Source organism: Aulonocara stuartgranti, assembly GCF_965226115.1.
Source record: "Aulonocara stuartgranti genome assembly, chromosome: 10".
Classification (NCBI taxonomy): domain Eukaryota; kingdom Metazoa; phylum Chordata; class Actinopteri; order Cichliformes; family Cichlidae; genus Aulonocara; species Aulonocara stuartgranti.
Genome location: NC_138946.1, coordinates 8,796,329 through 8,813,367, shown reverse-complemented (window position 1 = coordinate 8,813,367; position 17,039 = coordinate 8,796,329). Strand labels below are relative to the sequence as shown.

At 39.5% G+C, this 17,039-nt stretch overlaps 1 protein-coding gene across 3 annotated transcripts in view; it reads right to left on the bottom strand.

The window, feature by feature from the left end:
- Positions 1 to 963: 963 nt before the first annotated feature.
- ncam1a (neural cell adhesion molecule 1a) overlaps positions 964 to 17,039 on the bottom strand; it is a 269,507-nt gene continuing 253,431 nt past the window's right edge. For 2 of the 3 annotated variants that reach the window (XM_082549404.1, XM_082549405.1), the window contains 2 exons: positions 14,630 to 14,746; positions 964 to 5,470 (listed from right to left, as the gene is read on the bottom strand). In XM_082549404.1, coding sequence (XP_082405530.1) covers positions 5,350 to 5,470; positions 14,630 to 14,746 — 238 coding nt within the window. In that variant the 3' untranslated portion in view covers positions 964 to 5,349. Of the gene's footprint in view, positions 5,471 to 13,210; positions 13,667 to 14,629; positions 14,747 to 17,039 lie in introns of all 3 variants that reach the window. The other variant, XM_082549406.1, reaches the window with a different exon arrangement.

Below are 17,039 nucleotides of genomic sequence, written 5' to 3'. Positions count from 1 at the left end.
CATAAATGAGTGGATATTTCTTTTTAGGTAAAAAATAAAACAAACCCAAAAAACAAACATTAGTAATGTAAGCAATTTAAAGAGGTGGCAAACTGAATTTTAAGGTCATACTCTGTAAATGTATTTTATTTACTCAACATTTATGTTCTGTTAATCCAGTATTTAACATGTTACTGCGACAAGTCTAGTATATAAACATACAGTATTTAAAAATATTAATACTTTAACACAAATATTCACTTTATATGTTATATATTAAATATAATTAATAATTAATATAATTATTTACAACAACAAAAAGCTTATTTTTCTTTTTTTTTAAGTCTAGGTAAGTGTTTTGAAATCAGTTGCAGTAGTAGTGAATTTCTTGACCATGAACATGGCATCTGGCTACAATAATGGTTTGCATTTTTGCCTTACAAGTCAAATATCCCCAGTCTGATGCTTGGAGAAGACGCAGATCCCTCTGTGGCTGCGTCAAGAAAGGGCATCGTAAAAAAACATTCCCAGCGTAAACACGCGGAACCATCTGCTGTGGCGATCCCTTATATGTCTAGTTATTTTTTCCTACTATGAAAATACTTTAATACAATTCTCAGAATGTTTAATAAGAATAAAATTCAAGGTACTGTCGCTGAATAGCCACATTTTCCTTCTTTAAAAGATCAAAAGAAATTTTGCTCGATAAATTATTGCCTTAAAATACAGGCCACTGCTTTGAAGGTATTTACCTTCAAATAATGAATGTGATAACTAATCTTAACTGTAGCTTTCAGTCTTCTTTGACAAACATTTGACTAACAGATATCACCGGTGAACTTTTCTAGGTTACTTACATAAAGAACAATTTTTTCATTGCAAGTTTTCTGAAATGCATGTTTAAATATGCAAACGAGGTAGTAAGCATCCCATCATGTGTGTCTGCACAATTCTTGGTATGAAAGAAAAAACCTTAACAAGATGCATTTTTCCTTTAATTTTATTGAACACAAAATTTCCGGCAGAATGCAAGGTCAGAATGTTCTTTTTGCCTCAGTTAGTATTCAGTATTTACAATTGCGACAGTGGGCAGACAGACAGAAGAGTGGCAGCCTACAGATTTTTTTACCTGCAGCATAGAGCTGATGTTTACACACACACAAAGCATAAGAAAAAAAAGAATGGGGAGCTCTGGATCAAAGAGAGTGACCAGTGTTGGCAGTGAAAGCTGAAGGCTCCTGTCTGACTGAATAGGAAGAAGTTTGGGGTTAGACATTTGTGTGCAGGGGATTTATTCTATTCTCTGTGAGATAGAGAACCTTGAAAGGATGCTTTTCATCTTTTTGAAAACCTGAAAAACTCCTCGAGTAGAACTAGATGTCTTTATTCTTACTGAATCAAGTGGTGGAGTCAAAGGAAAAATCCAAGGCTGCTTCTGTGTCGTTCTTGTATTTTTGAGGCTTTGAACAAAGGCCTCTGGCTCACCCGATGTGACTTCACAAATGAATTTTAGGAGGTGTGACTGGAGTGGAAAAAGTTTTCATGTACAATACTTTCACAGGGGAAACAGTGAGGTTTGGTCATGAGACCGCACCCTTTAAAAAAAAAATTACAATTCAGAGCTGTGCAAGGAAATCACGTTTCTTTTGAAGCAAAATTGCGCAAACAGGACAAAGTTACACAACACAGGGTCAATACAATTCATTAAGCCATAAATAGTTTTTACATAGCAAAAGTGATTACGTGGTAGTATCCTTCTAATATATGTTGCATGCTTGCTTTAGACAAATGTGTTTCAAATATTATAGAGAATGTGAGACCTGAGCGTCAATGTGCCTTGTACTCCAATGTCAGTGTTTTCGAAACATCTTTGTAATATGGTTTGCCCCCCAGTTCAGTTTATTACAGTTTTGACTTGTATTAGTTATGACAAGAGGTTAACTATAAAGATCTACACCACGTGTGTATTTAGGCATTTAAAATTTCCATTTATTATGACAGAAGTGATGACCAAACATAAATACTGTATACAAGACCAAATTATAATAAACCAGAATTCTCCTTCAGCAAGGACACTGCAAGCACTCATAATAACACAATGATACAGCCATTTAAGACTTATATGAGACAACAAAGCTCGGCTTAATTAACAAATCAAATGCAGTAAATGAAAAAGCAAATCAGCAGGGAAATGGAGATGTGAAATGTTTAATGCAGACACTGAAAGAAACTGATCGCATGCCAACATTTTCATATTTAAAGGCACTGTGTCTTTCCAGTTTGCTGCTGTCAGACTTCTGTACATCGGTGTTGCTAATTCTGTCGCATACTATCAGCTACATGTTTCACAAGCTATTTCAACTCTATGACAAAGGACTCAATGGCTTCACACATTCAGTGTACTAGCTTGCAGCCTAAAGTAGGAGGAACACTGTACAAAAAAAGGTCACACATAGTCTCATTACCTTTCAAATCCATAGCAGTGTGGAAAAAATGTTTTCGGTGAACTTCTAAACATATGACGAGATCTTTCATTTCCAAGGATACGTTTAATTCCTGCTTAAAAGAGGCCAAGTTCGTTAAGATTTGCTGAAAAGGTTAGAGTGTACATTCATTTCAAGTCACTAATCCAGGTTTTTAATCACATTTTTCTTTAGAAATCCTTATGGTCTGTGACAGATTGGATATTTTTATTGGTTCAAAAAAAAATCTGTGAATTTAGGGGTTTTCAGACCCACTGCTGCAGATGTATAAAATCAAGCATCTTGGCCACACAGTCTGGTTTTAGAAACATTTGTGAAAAAATGGGTCGTTCTAAAGCGCTCACTCAATTTGAACGTGGTACTGTAATAGGATGCCACCGTTGCAACAAGTCAGTTTGCGAAATTTCTTCCCTTTCCCCCAATGAGCTGTAAGTGGTATTACAAAGTGGAAAGGTTTAGCAACCACAGCCACTCAGCCATGACTTGGCAGACCCTATGAAGTTATAGAGCAGAGTGGCTGAGTGCTGAGACGCATAGAGTGTAAATGCTGCCAATGCTCTGCTGACTCAATAACTGCAGAATTTAAAACCTCCTCTGGCATTAACGCAAAATCTGTGCACCGGGAGCTTTATGGTATGGGTTTCTATGCACAAGCAGCTTATGTCTTTGTACTGTACATGCTCACAAATTTCTGTAATGATCAGAGAATGGTTGATATTAGGTTTCCTAATAGAAAGAAGCAGTTACAATTATAGACTGGTTACACAAAAAGCTCAAGATGATCACTTAACCAACTCATCTACAAACTTTCGGACATTTTTAATAAAGTTTCCAGCAACTAGACTTTGTTGGTAAATGCAGTGGTAACACAAGCTCACACTGAGTGCAGCTGTGGTGCAAGTGTAAAAACAACAGCTGAGACGATTAGACGGTTAAATCACTGACAGGTAAGCGAATCTAAACAAGCTGAGCTTTTGAATCTCCCGGTGAGTGATGGAGGTTAGCCCAGTCAAGACAAATCTGTGTCAAATATTCAACAACCCTAAGCTAAAGTTCAAACAAACAAACTGAACTGAACACATCTGGCCTCTGATTCACATTTAAGCCCAAAGCTGTCATGTAAACAGCTGGTCAAGAATGCTTAAAGGAGACCTCTAGAAGGAGACTTTGAGGTGACAGCATGTGAGAGAAAAGGAGGTAAAGGTAAATTTCCTCCATTAATCTAAAAACGTTAATGGGTTTGTGTTGTTATATACTGCTTCCAAGGTAAACTCACAAGGACTAAAACTAATGGTTTGCTGTAGTCAAACAGTGAGACCAAAAATTATACACAGGAAGTTGCATTATTTTCAATGTAAGGTAGAGAGCAGACAGTGTCAAATATTAGTTGCAGATCTATCTATATAGCTTAATTTACCGAAGTACTACCCAGAAGAAATAGTGGCCATAAGTCAGATTTCCATTATTTACATCCTGTAGCATCCCATTTCATTGGTCCCATTTATTTAATATATAATCAATGATCAATCCGTCTATTACATTTGGTCACATGTTAACTTGCTTGAGCTGGTGAAGAGCGAAAACAGTATTAATAAATGACTAGTGGGTTTTAGGATACTGATGATATCGAGTATGTAACAGAAGTTTTCACCAAATTCAGACAAAAATAAGGTAGCAATTCTTCTTTGAAACAAGACTTCATCCAGCCTTGAAAGCTGGACTTTAAGAGATGTAATCACTGCAAAGAAACACATTTGTACTCTTCGGTATTCTTCACTGTCACCACTTAATTTAAACCCAACTTGTCTCCTGAAACTTAAGTTTATATACACTTAATAAGCAACATAATAATAGGTTGCACAAATACATTCAGTCAAAATGTATGCATGATCACCTTCTCTGTGTTTTACCCCAAACGTGTTGATGCATGTAATTCAAATAATGCACTGTTTATAGACTTGCCCTTAACTCGGAGCAAATCTATAAAATAATTTGTAAGCATGCATTAGCTACGTGTCTTGTAAAAAACCATTAGATTGCTGTATATAAATGTCATTTTTAGGACAACAGGGTTGAAACCAATTAATAGTAGTACTTATAGCATGATACATTTTTCACTGGTGTTTTCTTTCATTTATCATGGCTTAGGATACATCTGGACCAGAAACACACAGAGACAACAAAAAAAAAAGTCTGAATATGAACCAAATGACAGCAACACATACAGAAATACAGTAAACTTGCAAAATCAGGCATGCTAATGTTCTAATCTCTAGCACTGGAAATAACACATAAAAAAAGCTAAATAGGCAGTTTATCTGCATATTATTCAAACACAAAAAATATCGACAGAAGAAAAAAAAGACCCATTTTTTCATAATGCATTACCATGATGATGACCATACTGCATAAAGAATAGTAGCATCGGTAATGTACATGACTTACATGTGTGTACATCATGAAGGCAGTAATCAGTGAAGTAAAGCTACAGTCCAACCATGTTTATCTACAGGAAAATGTCGATTCTTCTCCGCTGATCAATTTAATATTAAGTCAAAGAAAGAAGGTGAATTACAAGAGATCAATTTTTTTCTGTGACAAATAAACAGGTAAACTTATGTAAAGGAACTAAGGCAAGTGCATGAGGTCTTTACATATTCCTGGTCAGAAGACACTGCAGAAAGAGAAAGAGACCAATGGTTTTCTTTTTTTCTAATTTTTTTTTTCAGTTGCTTCTTGTTGGTTTTTCTAATGCAACGGGGTGGTGTGTGAAATTGCTTTGAGGTTTCAGTGACTGTGACCAACCCCTTTTAACCTTAAAACCCAACAACCCGAACCCTCCCAACCCTACGTGCCCTCTTCTTCTTGCTGCTCACGGCCAAGAAGATTACGCTTTACTTTCGTTGCCATTCATCTGAGGAGCCTCGTTGGGAACTGTCTTCACTTCGGCTGTGGCATTCTTCACCTCCGCCTCGCCTTTAGTGCTATCATCCTTCACAGTCTTACCACTACAGGCACAAATGTAAGAATGAGAGAGACACAGAAAGACAAAAAGAGAGGAGATTCTGTTAGCAGCAAATCACTAAGTCTCTCTTTTACAGCTAAACGGTCTGTTCTGAGCTGCCTTTTGTATCATTTTTCAAAGAAAGAAGGGAGGGGGAAATTGGGGGAAAACATGCAAGATGCTTTGAGGGAATTTGTTTTCCCTCCTGGAACTGAATGCATTTCACACATAATGGGATCAAGCTCACTATCCTAGCCAGACATCAAATAAGAGTACATGGATGTCACAGCTACTTTCAAGGAACAATGAATGCTGATGTGGAATGAGACAGGGCTGGTACAGTAGGCACAATGGATGAGGGAATGAAAGACTGAGGCATAACCTACAACACAAACTACAATTCACAAGAGGATTACATGCCATCTGGACTGAGCTGAGATACAATGGAAAGAGACTTTTGGGCCATACATCATTTAAGTTGAAAACTTTCTGGTGTTCTGGCTCGGATTTTTCTTTTTTAAGGGCATTGCTTTTATGTCTTCTGTACCGTGCTCCTACTGTGCCTTAGAAAAATAAGGCAGGGACAGTGCAATATATAAGATCTGTAAATATATCTAAACCTGACCGCCTTCTTAGATGTCATCTTATAAATTTTTGGTGTCAACTCCTTTAAATATGGTGTAATTATTCATATAAACTGTAAACCTCCACTAGCATCCCCCAGTGGCTGAACTGCTTATTACATTACACAATTAAGTTTTTGCTGAGCAGTCACTCAGAATGTACAAAAAGGTAAACATAGCCTGTATCCTCTTGGGCTAATAAATGCTGTCAGCAGGATGTGAGATTATGAAGAAAAAAAATGTTTGCAGACTTGACACTTTTCTCCCCCCAGTGTTCCAAGAAGGAGAACTTTTTTAATGTAATAATATAAATGCACATTACAGGAATTTACATTTTATTTGTGTCCTGGGGGGATGACCAAAAGCTTCAGGGAAATGTTCAGTTTAAATTCATGTTACTGTTAGTTTTCAAGAGTTATGGGGATGGGAAACTGTGAATGGTGCAGATGAGGCTGTTGGATGCTTTGAGTTCTTTTGGCTCAGGTTCAACAGTCTTAAACTGCACAGGGAATCTTTCTTTTAGCTATTTTTGCAATTCAATTTTTTAACTGAATTGCAACAGTTTATAAAAATTTTTCGGTCTGTTAGAAAAAAGTCAGCTGGACGTTGCTTTAAACCCTCTCTGGAGCTCTCTTCACTGAGTCAGTGTCCGATTGAAGTTCGGTCCTGTTTTCTGTCTCTCTTTATCCCTGGGCATCTTTTTATGATTCATTCAGTTGTTCCATTTTTGTTACCAATGAAAATATACCGACAACTCCTGGAGAACAAAAAGCATCTTTTCTTGTTTGTGTTTGTGGAATCAAGACTTATTATGTTGTAGAAGCCAGAACTGCATTGTGAAATCAATTTATAAAGTATTTTCCCCTTCCCGAGTTTTCATTTTCTTGCACAGTTCTCGCACTTACATGCTCATCAAAAACCTAAAACCAAAACATAATATTAGACAAAGACAACCCGAGTAAGTCCAGGATATAGTATTTTAATGATGCTTTCATGTATTACCTTGTTTTATGTGAAAAATGTAATTTTGGCCCTTTGTTAAATCCTGAATTAACTTTGATTAAATACATTTTTTGGAAAGCTGAGTTCAATTTCACTAGCTACACCCAGGAAAGATTACTGCCAGACCTGTTGGATCCAGCGTGTCTGTGTGACTGTGGCTTAAAAAATAAGGTCAGCTAAAAAAAAATAATCTCAAAAGGCAACACCTCATGCCACAATCTAAAGAAAAACAGCTGAGAAACAAAGTCATTGACATCTATCGGTTTGGAAAGGGTTAAAAAGCAATTTCTAAGGTTTTGGGACTCCAGAGAACCACAGTGAGAGCCATTGTCCACAATGGAGACAACATAACAGAATCCCAGGACTAGCTGGACAACCAAAATAGGGTCACAAAAGAACCCAGAATAACATCTTGAAGAGTTAAGTTCAGTCTTCACGATTAAACAAATAAAAAAATAAACTGGTGTTACGAACTTGCATGTCCATGTGTTTGTTTGTGCAGGTGTTGTGTCTTTTTATGTTAATTTAGCTATGCCAGGGCCCTGCTCCGATTGGTGCGTGAATACACTGCCTCGACGTGACTGGTTCCAGCTGGAGGACCCGCCCATTAAAAGGAGGCTGGAGTACTACAGCGGAAGAGGTCCTCGCGTTTCTCCTCATGACCCAGCAGTATTCCTGTGGCAGCCGCTGGCTGCAGTGCGCTTAGAAGTTGTGGAAGTGGAGTGGGTAGGGGTGAGCTGCTGTTTCTTTTGATCACCCGTTTTCTCCTGTTTTGAGTTAGTTAAGGAGGTCAGACTCTGTCTTTATTTTTGACTTTGTTTTGGTAAGGTCAGGGGTGCGGGATTTGTGTAGATTTGTTTTGTTTATTGTTTTGGCCTTGGCTCACCCTGAAGTGTTGACACTCCCGTTTTGGTTCCTTTATTTCACATTGTAAATAAACCACATTGTAACTAACGGATTTGTTTCTTGTGGCTGCTTGGGTCTTGGGGGGAAAGCGAGTGCCTCACTCATGTTATTGCCTGGCCCTAGACGGGTCGTAACACTGGGCAAAAATGGCATCCATGGGAAAGTTCCAAGGTGAAAACCACTGCTGACCAAAAAGAACAAAAGAAGGAAAAACCCGCCAAACATCTTGATGATCCCTAAGGAATCAAAAGAACATCAGAGCAACAATCAAACATGGTGGTGGTAGTGTGACGATCTGGAGCTGCTTTGTTGCTTCAGGACCTGGACCACTTGCTGTAATTGATGCAACCATGAATTCTGCTCCCTACCATTAAATCCTGAAGGAGAATGTCTGGCCATCAAATGAGTTCGGGTTATTCAGCAGGACAATGATCCTAGACACACCAGCAAGCCTATAAAAAACTGCACTTTGTGTTTACTTGGGTTATCTTTGTCCATCCATTCACTAGCGCTTATCCTTTTCAGGGTACGCGCGGAGGGCGCTGGAGCCTATCCCAGCTGTCATAGTGCGAGAGGTAGGGTACACCCTGAATGGGTCGCCAGTCTGTCGCAGGGCTAATACATAGACAGAGACAACCAGTCGCACTCACATTCACCCCCCCCCCCCCCCCCCCCCCCCACACACACACACACACACCTATGGGCAATTTAGTGTTTCCAAGTAGGGATGGGTACCGGTGTCCATAAACATGACATAAACGGTAGTAACCAGACCGAAAAGCAGCGCACATTTCGGTGCTTTATTTCGGTGCTTTTTTTTCCTGAGCTGTGATACACTTTAGATTCTAGCCAATCATTTTACGTTTCCGAGGATAGTAGGCGGGGCCAGGTACGTACGTTCTGTTAGAGCAGAGCTACAGATTAAAAATGCCCAAGACGAAGCGGTCAAAAGTCTGGCTGTACTTCACAGCAAAATATGCAAACTCAGCAGCAACAAGTGCTTTAAGCTGATACTGTGATACTGTCAAAGGAGGTAACACCTCAAATCCGATGAAACACCTGGCGACGCATAGCGTTTTTTTAAAAGCCCAGAAATGCGCCGTATTTGATAGCTTGCTGCGAGACCTCACACCTAGCACATCTACTGCGGGTGGGTTGCCTGTTATGCAACATCCCCCAAAAACACGAAGAGGAGAGTCCTGGCCCCTAGCCCTGCCAGTGTAGCAGAAATGATGACGGATGATGGTGGCAGCAGCAGCCGTTCTTCTCTGCGTGAGTAGCTTAATGTTGTTCGTGTAATTTACGTTGAGTAGGCTAACCACGTTATTACAGTAATGCATGTAAGGTGAACTAGCAAACATCATCATAGCTACATGCAGCTGTCTTCTTGTTTGATGGCAGATACTCCCTTCACCCTGGCTAAAAAGGCTAAAATGACCAAAGAAAAAGTGGAAAACAGTTAAACATGAGAGGTTTAGGACAAAGTTTGTGTGTTTTCCATTGTTTAAGCACTGCTTCCAGCCAAGAGTGATACCATATATGCCCCATAGCTGCAGAAAAGGCTAACATTGTTATATTTTTACAAAAAACAGCTGAACATGAGAGGTTTTTGGACCAATTTTGTGTTCTCCATTCTTTAAGCACCGGTTTGAGCACCGTTTGAGCACCGGCACCGTTTCAAAAGTACCGATTTGGCACCGGTATCGGATAAAACCTAAACGATACCCATCCCTATTTCCAAGTAACCTAACCCCACTGACTGCATGTCTTTGGACTGTGGGAGGAAGCTGGAGAACCCACGCAAACACGGGGAGAACATGCAAACTCTGGCTTATCTTTGTCAAATATCGAAATGTATTTGATTTTAAATATGTGACAAATATGCAAAAAAAGAAGAAATCAGGAAGGGGGAAATACTTTTTCACTGCACTATACAGGTTTGCGTTGTGCAATTAACTATATAAAAGGTTTAAACAACGATGTATTTTCTGCCATCTATTTCCACATTTTCACTATACTAATATTCCACACAGAGCTGCAGTCCATTGTTTGACATTAGCACTGTACTGTTGCTCATTCAAAATTCTGCCTATCCTATTAGAATGACCAATTAACCTAACAAGTGTGTCTTTAGACTCTGGGAGGAAGCCGGAGTATCCAGAGAGAACCCACGTGGGGACGGGGACAACAGGCTTGACATGCCAGCTGCGGTAATTGAACCCAGGACCTTCCTGGTAACAGGCGACAATGCTAACCACTTAAACCCTCTCTTCTATAATCAACTTGCTTCAACTTTTGACCTTTACGCAGTAGAATTCACATCTGTGAGTCATTTATGCAGTTACTCCAGTTTCAAGTTACTCTCAACTTCACTGAGAACCAAATTACTGATCATTGTGAGTCTAACTGTATTTCAAGCACGTGCAAGCTTCTAAAGAGCTATGCAGGGTATTAGTCACTTTTTAAAATCATTCTTACATCATCAGAAACTACTCACAAGTGCACAATTGTATTGGCTGTTGAGTCAAGGTCACATTAGACACATCATTAGATCAATGTTAAAGATACATTTAAAATCTAGGAATAATAATGAGTGTAAAACATCTATTAATAATGAATTCTTAAAGGTACATATTCTATAGTCTGCTCTTATTTCGTCTCTTCTGTTAAAATAAGTCCAGAGGAGGGCTCTACCGCTCAGATATCCAATAAACCCACAAGAAGTCTGACAAGACATTTTAGTGTTGGGATGCTGAAGAAGGATCACCACATAGATCAGTGGGAGAGCTGTGCTTCAGTCCTGTCAGAGTTATGAAGAAAAATCCCCCTGATGACAAGTTTGGTTTTATCAAGGTGATGTTGAGCTGACAAGAGCCCTGCTTCCAACTACCTCTCAACTCCCCATACTTCATCACTGACATCTTCCTCTGGCCATCCAAGTGAGTAAAGTATGAGATGAAGAAGACAGAGAAAGAGGAGTGGCTGTCAGCAAGCCTCTGTAATTTATCTTCTGCAGCTTCCTCGCCATACTCAGACTGTCAGAAAAATCAGGAGAATCTGCAAACTCGTAGGGCCAAAACTCCAAATAATAACCTGTCATACCGCCACTGAAACGACAGCTTCAACAAGAATTGAGACAGAAAACAGAAGTGTCTGGGAGAAATTTGAGGGACTGACAGTTTTCTTTTGGCCTTCACCATCTATTATCTTATCACAATGAAGAGGACAGAGCACAGTAAAGCTGCTGCTTGGTGAATTTTTTAATTTACTTCAGCGATTTCAACTGAAAATTCTTCTGCCGAGTTCACTGCACGAAGATTTCTTATGGCGCAGCAGGACTTGAACCCCAGCTATGGCAAACTAAGGACCATTAAGTGTATCACTTACAGTCTATTAATTGCACCTAGCTTAGGTTGTAGTCTCTGGCATTCACCTACTGCTGCTTGTTTTAAGAGGTCAATTAAAAACTACTTACAAAGACTGACATGTGATATATGATTTTAACACCGTAGGGATGAATTTAAAGCTTTTGATCATATTTTTCTGTTGCTTATGATAAAACAAGCACTCAGGGCTAGATTTAGAGTCCCGATATTTGCACAAAACTAAGGAAACAATTAAATCCTGTTTTAAACTGAGTCTAGCACTCGTAAGTTGGTACTTGTAAGTCTTTTTCACTCAAACTTGCATTTTGCTGTTTCACAAATGGCTTTAGAGCAAAGAAAACCTTTTAATTAAAAAATATAAACTTTTTAAAGCAATTTTAAATACTGTGATTTTACAGATTTTGCAATATGTTTACATCATCAGCTAATTTAATTTAAGTTGTAATCTTCTGTACATCAAAAAGAATTAGATGTAAGTTCCAGCCTTGATCTTGTTTGATTCCATTTCACCCATGTTGAGTGCACTGCTTCTCAGCTTTTACGAAGAAGCCAAAAACCAGAACACTAAGGAGTGGGAAACTCATGTGCATGCAGCTTAAAGCAGGAAAGACGTGTGCCTACAATGTTCAAGTAAATTTAACCATCTAACCCATTTACCATCGTCCAGCTATGAATGTTTCAAATACCTGCAGTCGGCACCAATAAAAATAAAAGCCCGGTTTAATGAACTGATTAAAATGACTGAATATATTTTTTGTATATTAGGACAGTGGGTGTTGCTAGATGCCCCAGAAGGTGAACAAAATGCATCATTCTCCTACAATCTGCCCATGATGATGAGGAATATGAGATGGCTTAGATGTATGGTAGGAGAAAATCTGTCTCTACTACGTGAATAAACAAACAGGTGGAGGAAGGTGGTGGATCTTGATTGATGACAGGCATGCTGGTAGCATGCTACACTGGTAGCATCCCAGTAGATCATTATCCTTGCTACCATTAAAGGAAAATTCCACTCTTGCATACTCCTAAAATTCATAATATTCTTGAATAATGTGCAATATAGTGTTAAAAACAATGGGTACATGTTTTAAAAAAGACTTAGGTTTACTACTCATGCAATGTTTGAAAATGTTTACAGCCAAAGCAGTTTTCTTTCTTTAAATTGGATAATTATTTTAACAGTTTTTGTCTTGAAATCTAGGTGTGCTGCAACTGTTGCTGCTGGAAATGTTTTTAACCTCAGCTGATACCAGACAACAGCCCAGAATATTTTTAGGGAATAAAAAGACCCATCAAAACCTCCAGTAGGGGAGAACTACTTAAAAGCACTGAGTCATTTAGATTTACCTTTTTTTTTAAAAAAAATAAATAAATGTGGGATCTTTCACAATATAATAAAGAAAAAAAAAGAAGTTTTTAATCTCAGAAACATGATGGTTTGAGGCTTTGAGAATAATGTTTTTAAGATAAACACAAGTACAGTCATTTCCACTATGACTGCTATTTGGCTCCGTGCTTTGGCCTCTAACAGTTTATATTTATGACTGTGAATTGTCATTAAATAAATAGCAATGGAAAGACTTTAGGAAAATATCGAGACCAGGAAATAAATTTAAACTAATTAACAAGTTTTAAGGAATCAAATCTTGATCTAAAGCTGCCTGCTATTTTCTGCCACATGCCTGATGAGTGCAAAACTGCTTGGGGAAGTCTGATAATACATAAGTGGAATTTTTCCTTTGAAATGGAAGACTTATGAGCTAAAGGGATGCTATCAGGCTCAAAGAGATACTTGGAAAAATACAGATATGGAGGTGCTCATACTCATTTTGGGCTGGTGTGGTCGAGTCTGTGCACGGGGCATTAGGAACATCCTTGGTCGGGCCGTCTACTTGTGAGTCCTTATTCTGGGTGCTGTCAGGGGCTTTGACTGAGTCCCGCGGACTCTGTGGCCCATCAGCATTAGCAGAGGGTGGGCTGACTAGCTCTGATACAAGGGGTGTTGGGTCGGAAGATGCGGCAACTTTAGGGGTGTCGCTCAGGTCAACCAGAGGTCCAACATCAGGTTGGGGGTTAGATTTATGCGAATTGGCTGTAGGGCTGTTTTTAGGGTGAGACTTGGCATGGGCCACTTGGGTTGGGCTGGAGGTGTTGGTTGTTAGTGTGGTTCTCTCACTAGCAGGACTGCTTTGTGCCGTGCTAAAGCTCTCAGTAACTGAGTTAGCAGCTGTGGAGGACAGCAGATTTACCACCATCGGCGTGGTGTCTGCAGCAGCAGGCCTGTTTTGTGGGGAGAAGTGGGAAAACAAGGTAGGAGAGGGAAAGATAGGGAGTTGGCACAGGGGAGGAAGCAGAGGGCAGAAAAGTGAGGGAATCAAGGACAACAAGGAAAATAAAAGAGGTAAAAGGAGAGTGCACGTCGGGGGATAAACAAAGCAGATTAGGTTTCTATTGTGCTGCAGTAAAATAAAAAAAAGACTACACAATCAAAATGTTAGCAACAAAATATTTGTAAGGGGAAAACATAAAACAATCCAACAATAAACTATAAAGGGAATGGAGGGAGTTTCAGGATTAAGATGCTCGGATGTCTTTCACAAGCAGTTTTCCCAGCAGAAGGCGGTGTTTGTTCTTGCTTTGAATGTGTCTGAATGATTTATGCACCTTGGCAAACTCACTCAGAAGGAGATTCGACAGCGCTCGGCTTTGAAATGAGACGACTGAAGTTTCAACGACAATGTACTGTGATAATTGTTAAGTTGGTTGTTGCGCTTGTTGCTTCTTGTTGCAAAAATAACATTTGAATGGTTTGAAATTGTGCCAAAAAAAGGAAGTCAAGCAAATGTATTACTTTCAATATAAAATGGCAAAATCTGGAAAGTCTTAGTTAAGAGATGACCCAAAAATGCAGCGCCCTACAGCCTGCATCATGGTTCTGTGGCCGTGCATATAGACCAGCACTTGCAGAATCATTTCTATTGAGTGTTCACCGTAGGCAGTTAAGTGTGATGCGTCATACATGGTCATACATACTGTATAGACAGCGGGACATTTTAGCCTTGCATAAAAATGCTTACAGTGTAAATTACCAGCACTGCTCTGTGGTATGTATAACAGTCCTTACAAGAGAACTGGGTCAATATTTGAATGAAAGCTGGGCCGGACCAACATTATATTTGTAAAATGTTTCTGCTCAGAGCAAACCAATGATTTGCTTAATCTCTCTGTACTCTTGACACTCACTCAGGTTCTGTCAATGGCGTGGTCTCGTTGGGCTCAGTGGCACCTCCTCCTTCTTGGTTTGGAGTGTTTTCTTCCTCTGTTCTCACTTCAACAATAGGCTCCTTACACTCATCTTTGCTGTTATCCAAAGGAAATATTGTTACCAGGGTAATGAATTAAGTGCACTTAACTAGGTGTGTTATTTTTCAACCCTACAAAGAGAAAAATCTGGCAGTAACAATGTCAAATGAACAGGTTAATTTTAGTCAACTAAAACATACAAAAACCCGTCAAACGCACTCACCCTATCATCCTCTTTGATCATCTTCCACCTGCACTGACCTGTAAGCTCTGATTGGTGGTTTTCCCTGAGGCCTTGTGTTATCATCACACTGCTCTCTGATTGTGCTGAGCTGTGTGCATTGCTGGGACTGACCTGTTTAAACGCAGGGTGCTAAATAACGCTATAACTCTCACGATGCACTTTCACTAAATTTGTTTTGTGCGAGCTGTCAGAGCTGAAATATTTATTTGTTGCATTCGGAGCTGGCGAGATGACGGACAGTTCGACGCATAGAACAAAATGTTTGATCAAACACAGGCGAACATGCAGTAACTGCATTTCAGCGCCATTAAATATTTACAGTTGGTGCTGAATAATTGAGGGAATTTCCCTAAGGATAAAATATAAAGATTTGCCTGCTTTCACTTTAGCTCAGCACCTTGGGAATTTGCTCTTTTGTCTCAAACTCGTGGGCAAAGACTTAAAAACATGTTTTTAGTGTGTACTTACATACATCTACCCAGGAATCAATGGAGTCTAATAAGCCCTCATACAGGGAGTGCAGAATTATTAGGCAAATGAGTATTTTGTCCACATCATCCTCTTCATGCATGTTGTCTTACTCCAAGCTGTATAGGCTCGAAAGCCTACTACCAATTTAAGCATATTAGGTGATGTGCATCTCTGTAATGAGAAGGGGTGTGGTCTAATGACATCAACACCCTATATCAGGTGTGCATAATTATTAGGCAACGTCCTTTCCTTTGGCAAAATGGGTCAAAAGAAGGACTTGACAGGCTCAGAAAAGTCAAAAATAGTGAGATATCTTGCAGAGGGATGCAGCGGTCTCAAAATTGCAAAGCTTCTGAAGCGTGATCATCGAACAATCAAGCGTTTCATTCAAAATAGTCAACAGGGTCGCAAGAAGCGTGTGGAAAAACCAAGGCACAAAATAACTGCCCATGAACGTCAAGCGTGCAGCTGCCAAGATGCCACTTGCCACCAGCCATATTTCAGAGCTGCAACATCACTGGAGCGCCCAAAAGCACAAGGTGTGCAATACTCAGAGACATGGCCAAGGTAAGAAAGGCTGAAAGACGACCACCACTGAACAAGACACACAAGCTGAAATGTCAAGACTGGGCCAAGAAATATCTCAAGACTGGTTTTTCTAAGGTTTTATGGACTGATGAAATGAGAGTGAGTCTTGATGGGCCAGATGGATGGGCCCGTGGCTGGATTGGTAAAGGGCAGAGAGCTCCAGTCCGACTCAGACGCCAGCAAGGTGGAGGTGGAGTACTGGTTTGGGCTGGTATCATCAAAGATGAGCTTGTGGGGCCTTTTCGGGTTGAGGATGGAGTCAAGCTCAACTCCCAGTCCTACTGCCAGTTTCTGGAAGACACCTTCTTCAAGCAGTGGTACAGGAAGAAGTCTGCATCCTACAAGAAAAACATGATTTTCATGCAGGACAATGCTCCATCACACGCGTCCAAGTACTCCACAGCGTGGCTGGCAAGAAAGGGTATAAAAGAAGAAAAACTAATGACATGGCCCCCTTGTTCACCTGATCTGAACCCCATTGAGAACCTGTGGTCCATCATCAAATGTGAGATTTACAAGGAGGGAAAACAGTACACCTCTCTGAACAGTGTCTGGGAGGCTGTGGTTGCTACTGCACGCAATGTTGATGGTGAACAGATCAAAACACTGACAGAATCCATGGATGGCAGGCTTTTGAGTGTCCTTGCAAAGAAAGGTGGCTATATTGGTTGCTGATTTGTTTTGTTTTTGAATGTCAGAAATGTATATTTGTGAATGTGGAGATGTTATATTGGTTTCACTTCCAGAAACATTCAGCTTTGATATTAATGAGTTTTTTGGGTTCATTGAGAACATGGTTGTTGTTCAATAATAAAATTATTCCTCAAAAATACAACTTGCCTAATAATTCTGCACTCCCTGTACTAACAGCTCTTTTAATAACCTGGTCGCAAAATAAAACTATTATTTCAGATTTGTATAAGTTAAAAAAAGAAATTTGGCTGACTTAAACAAGTAGTTTCAGTCTGCTTAGTTAGATTAAACCAATGTCTTTTCATCGTAGTACATCAGATACTGTTGTTCTGTCAGATACTGCTGGCCTCACAG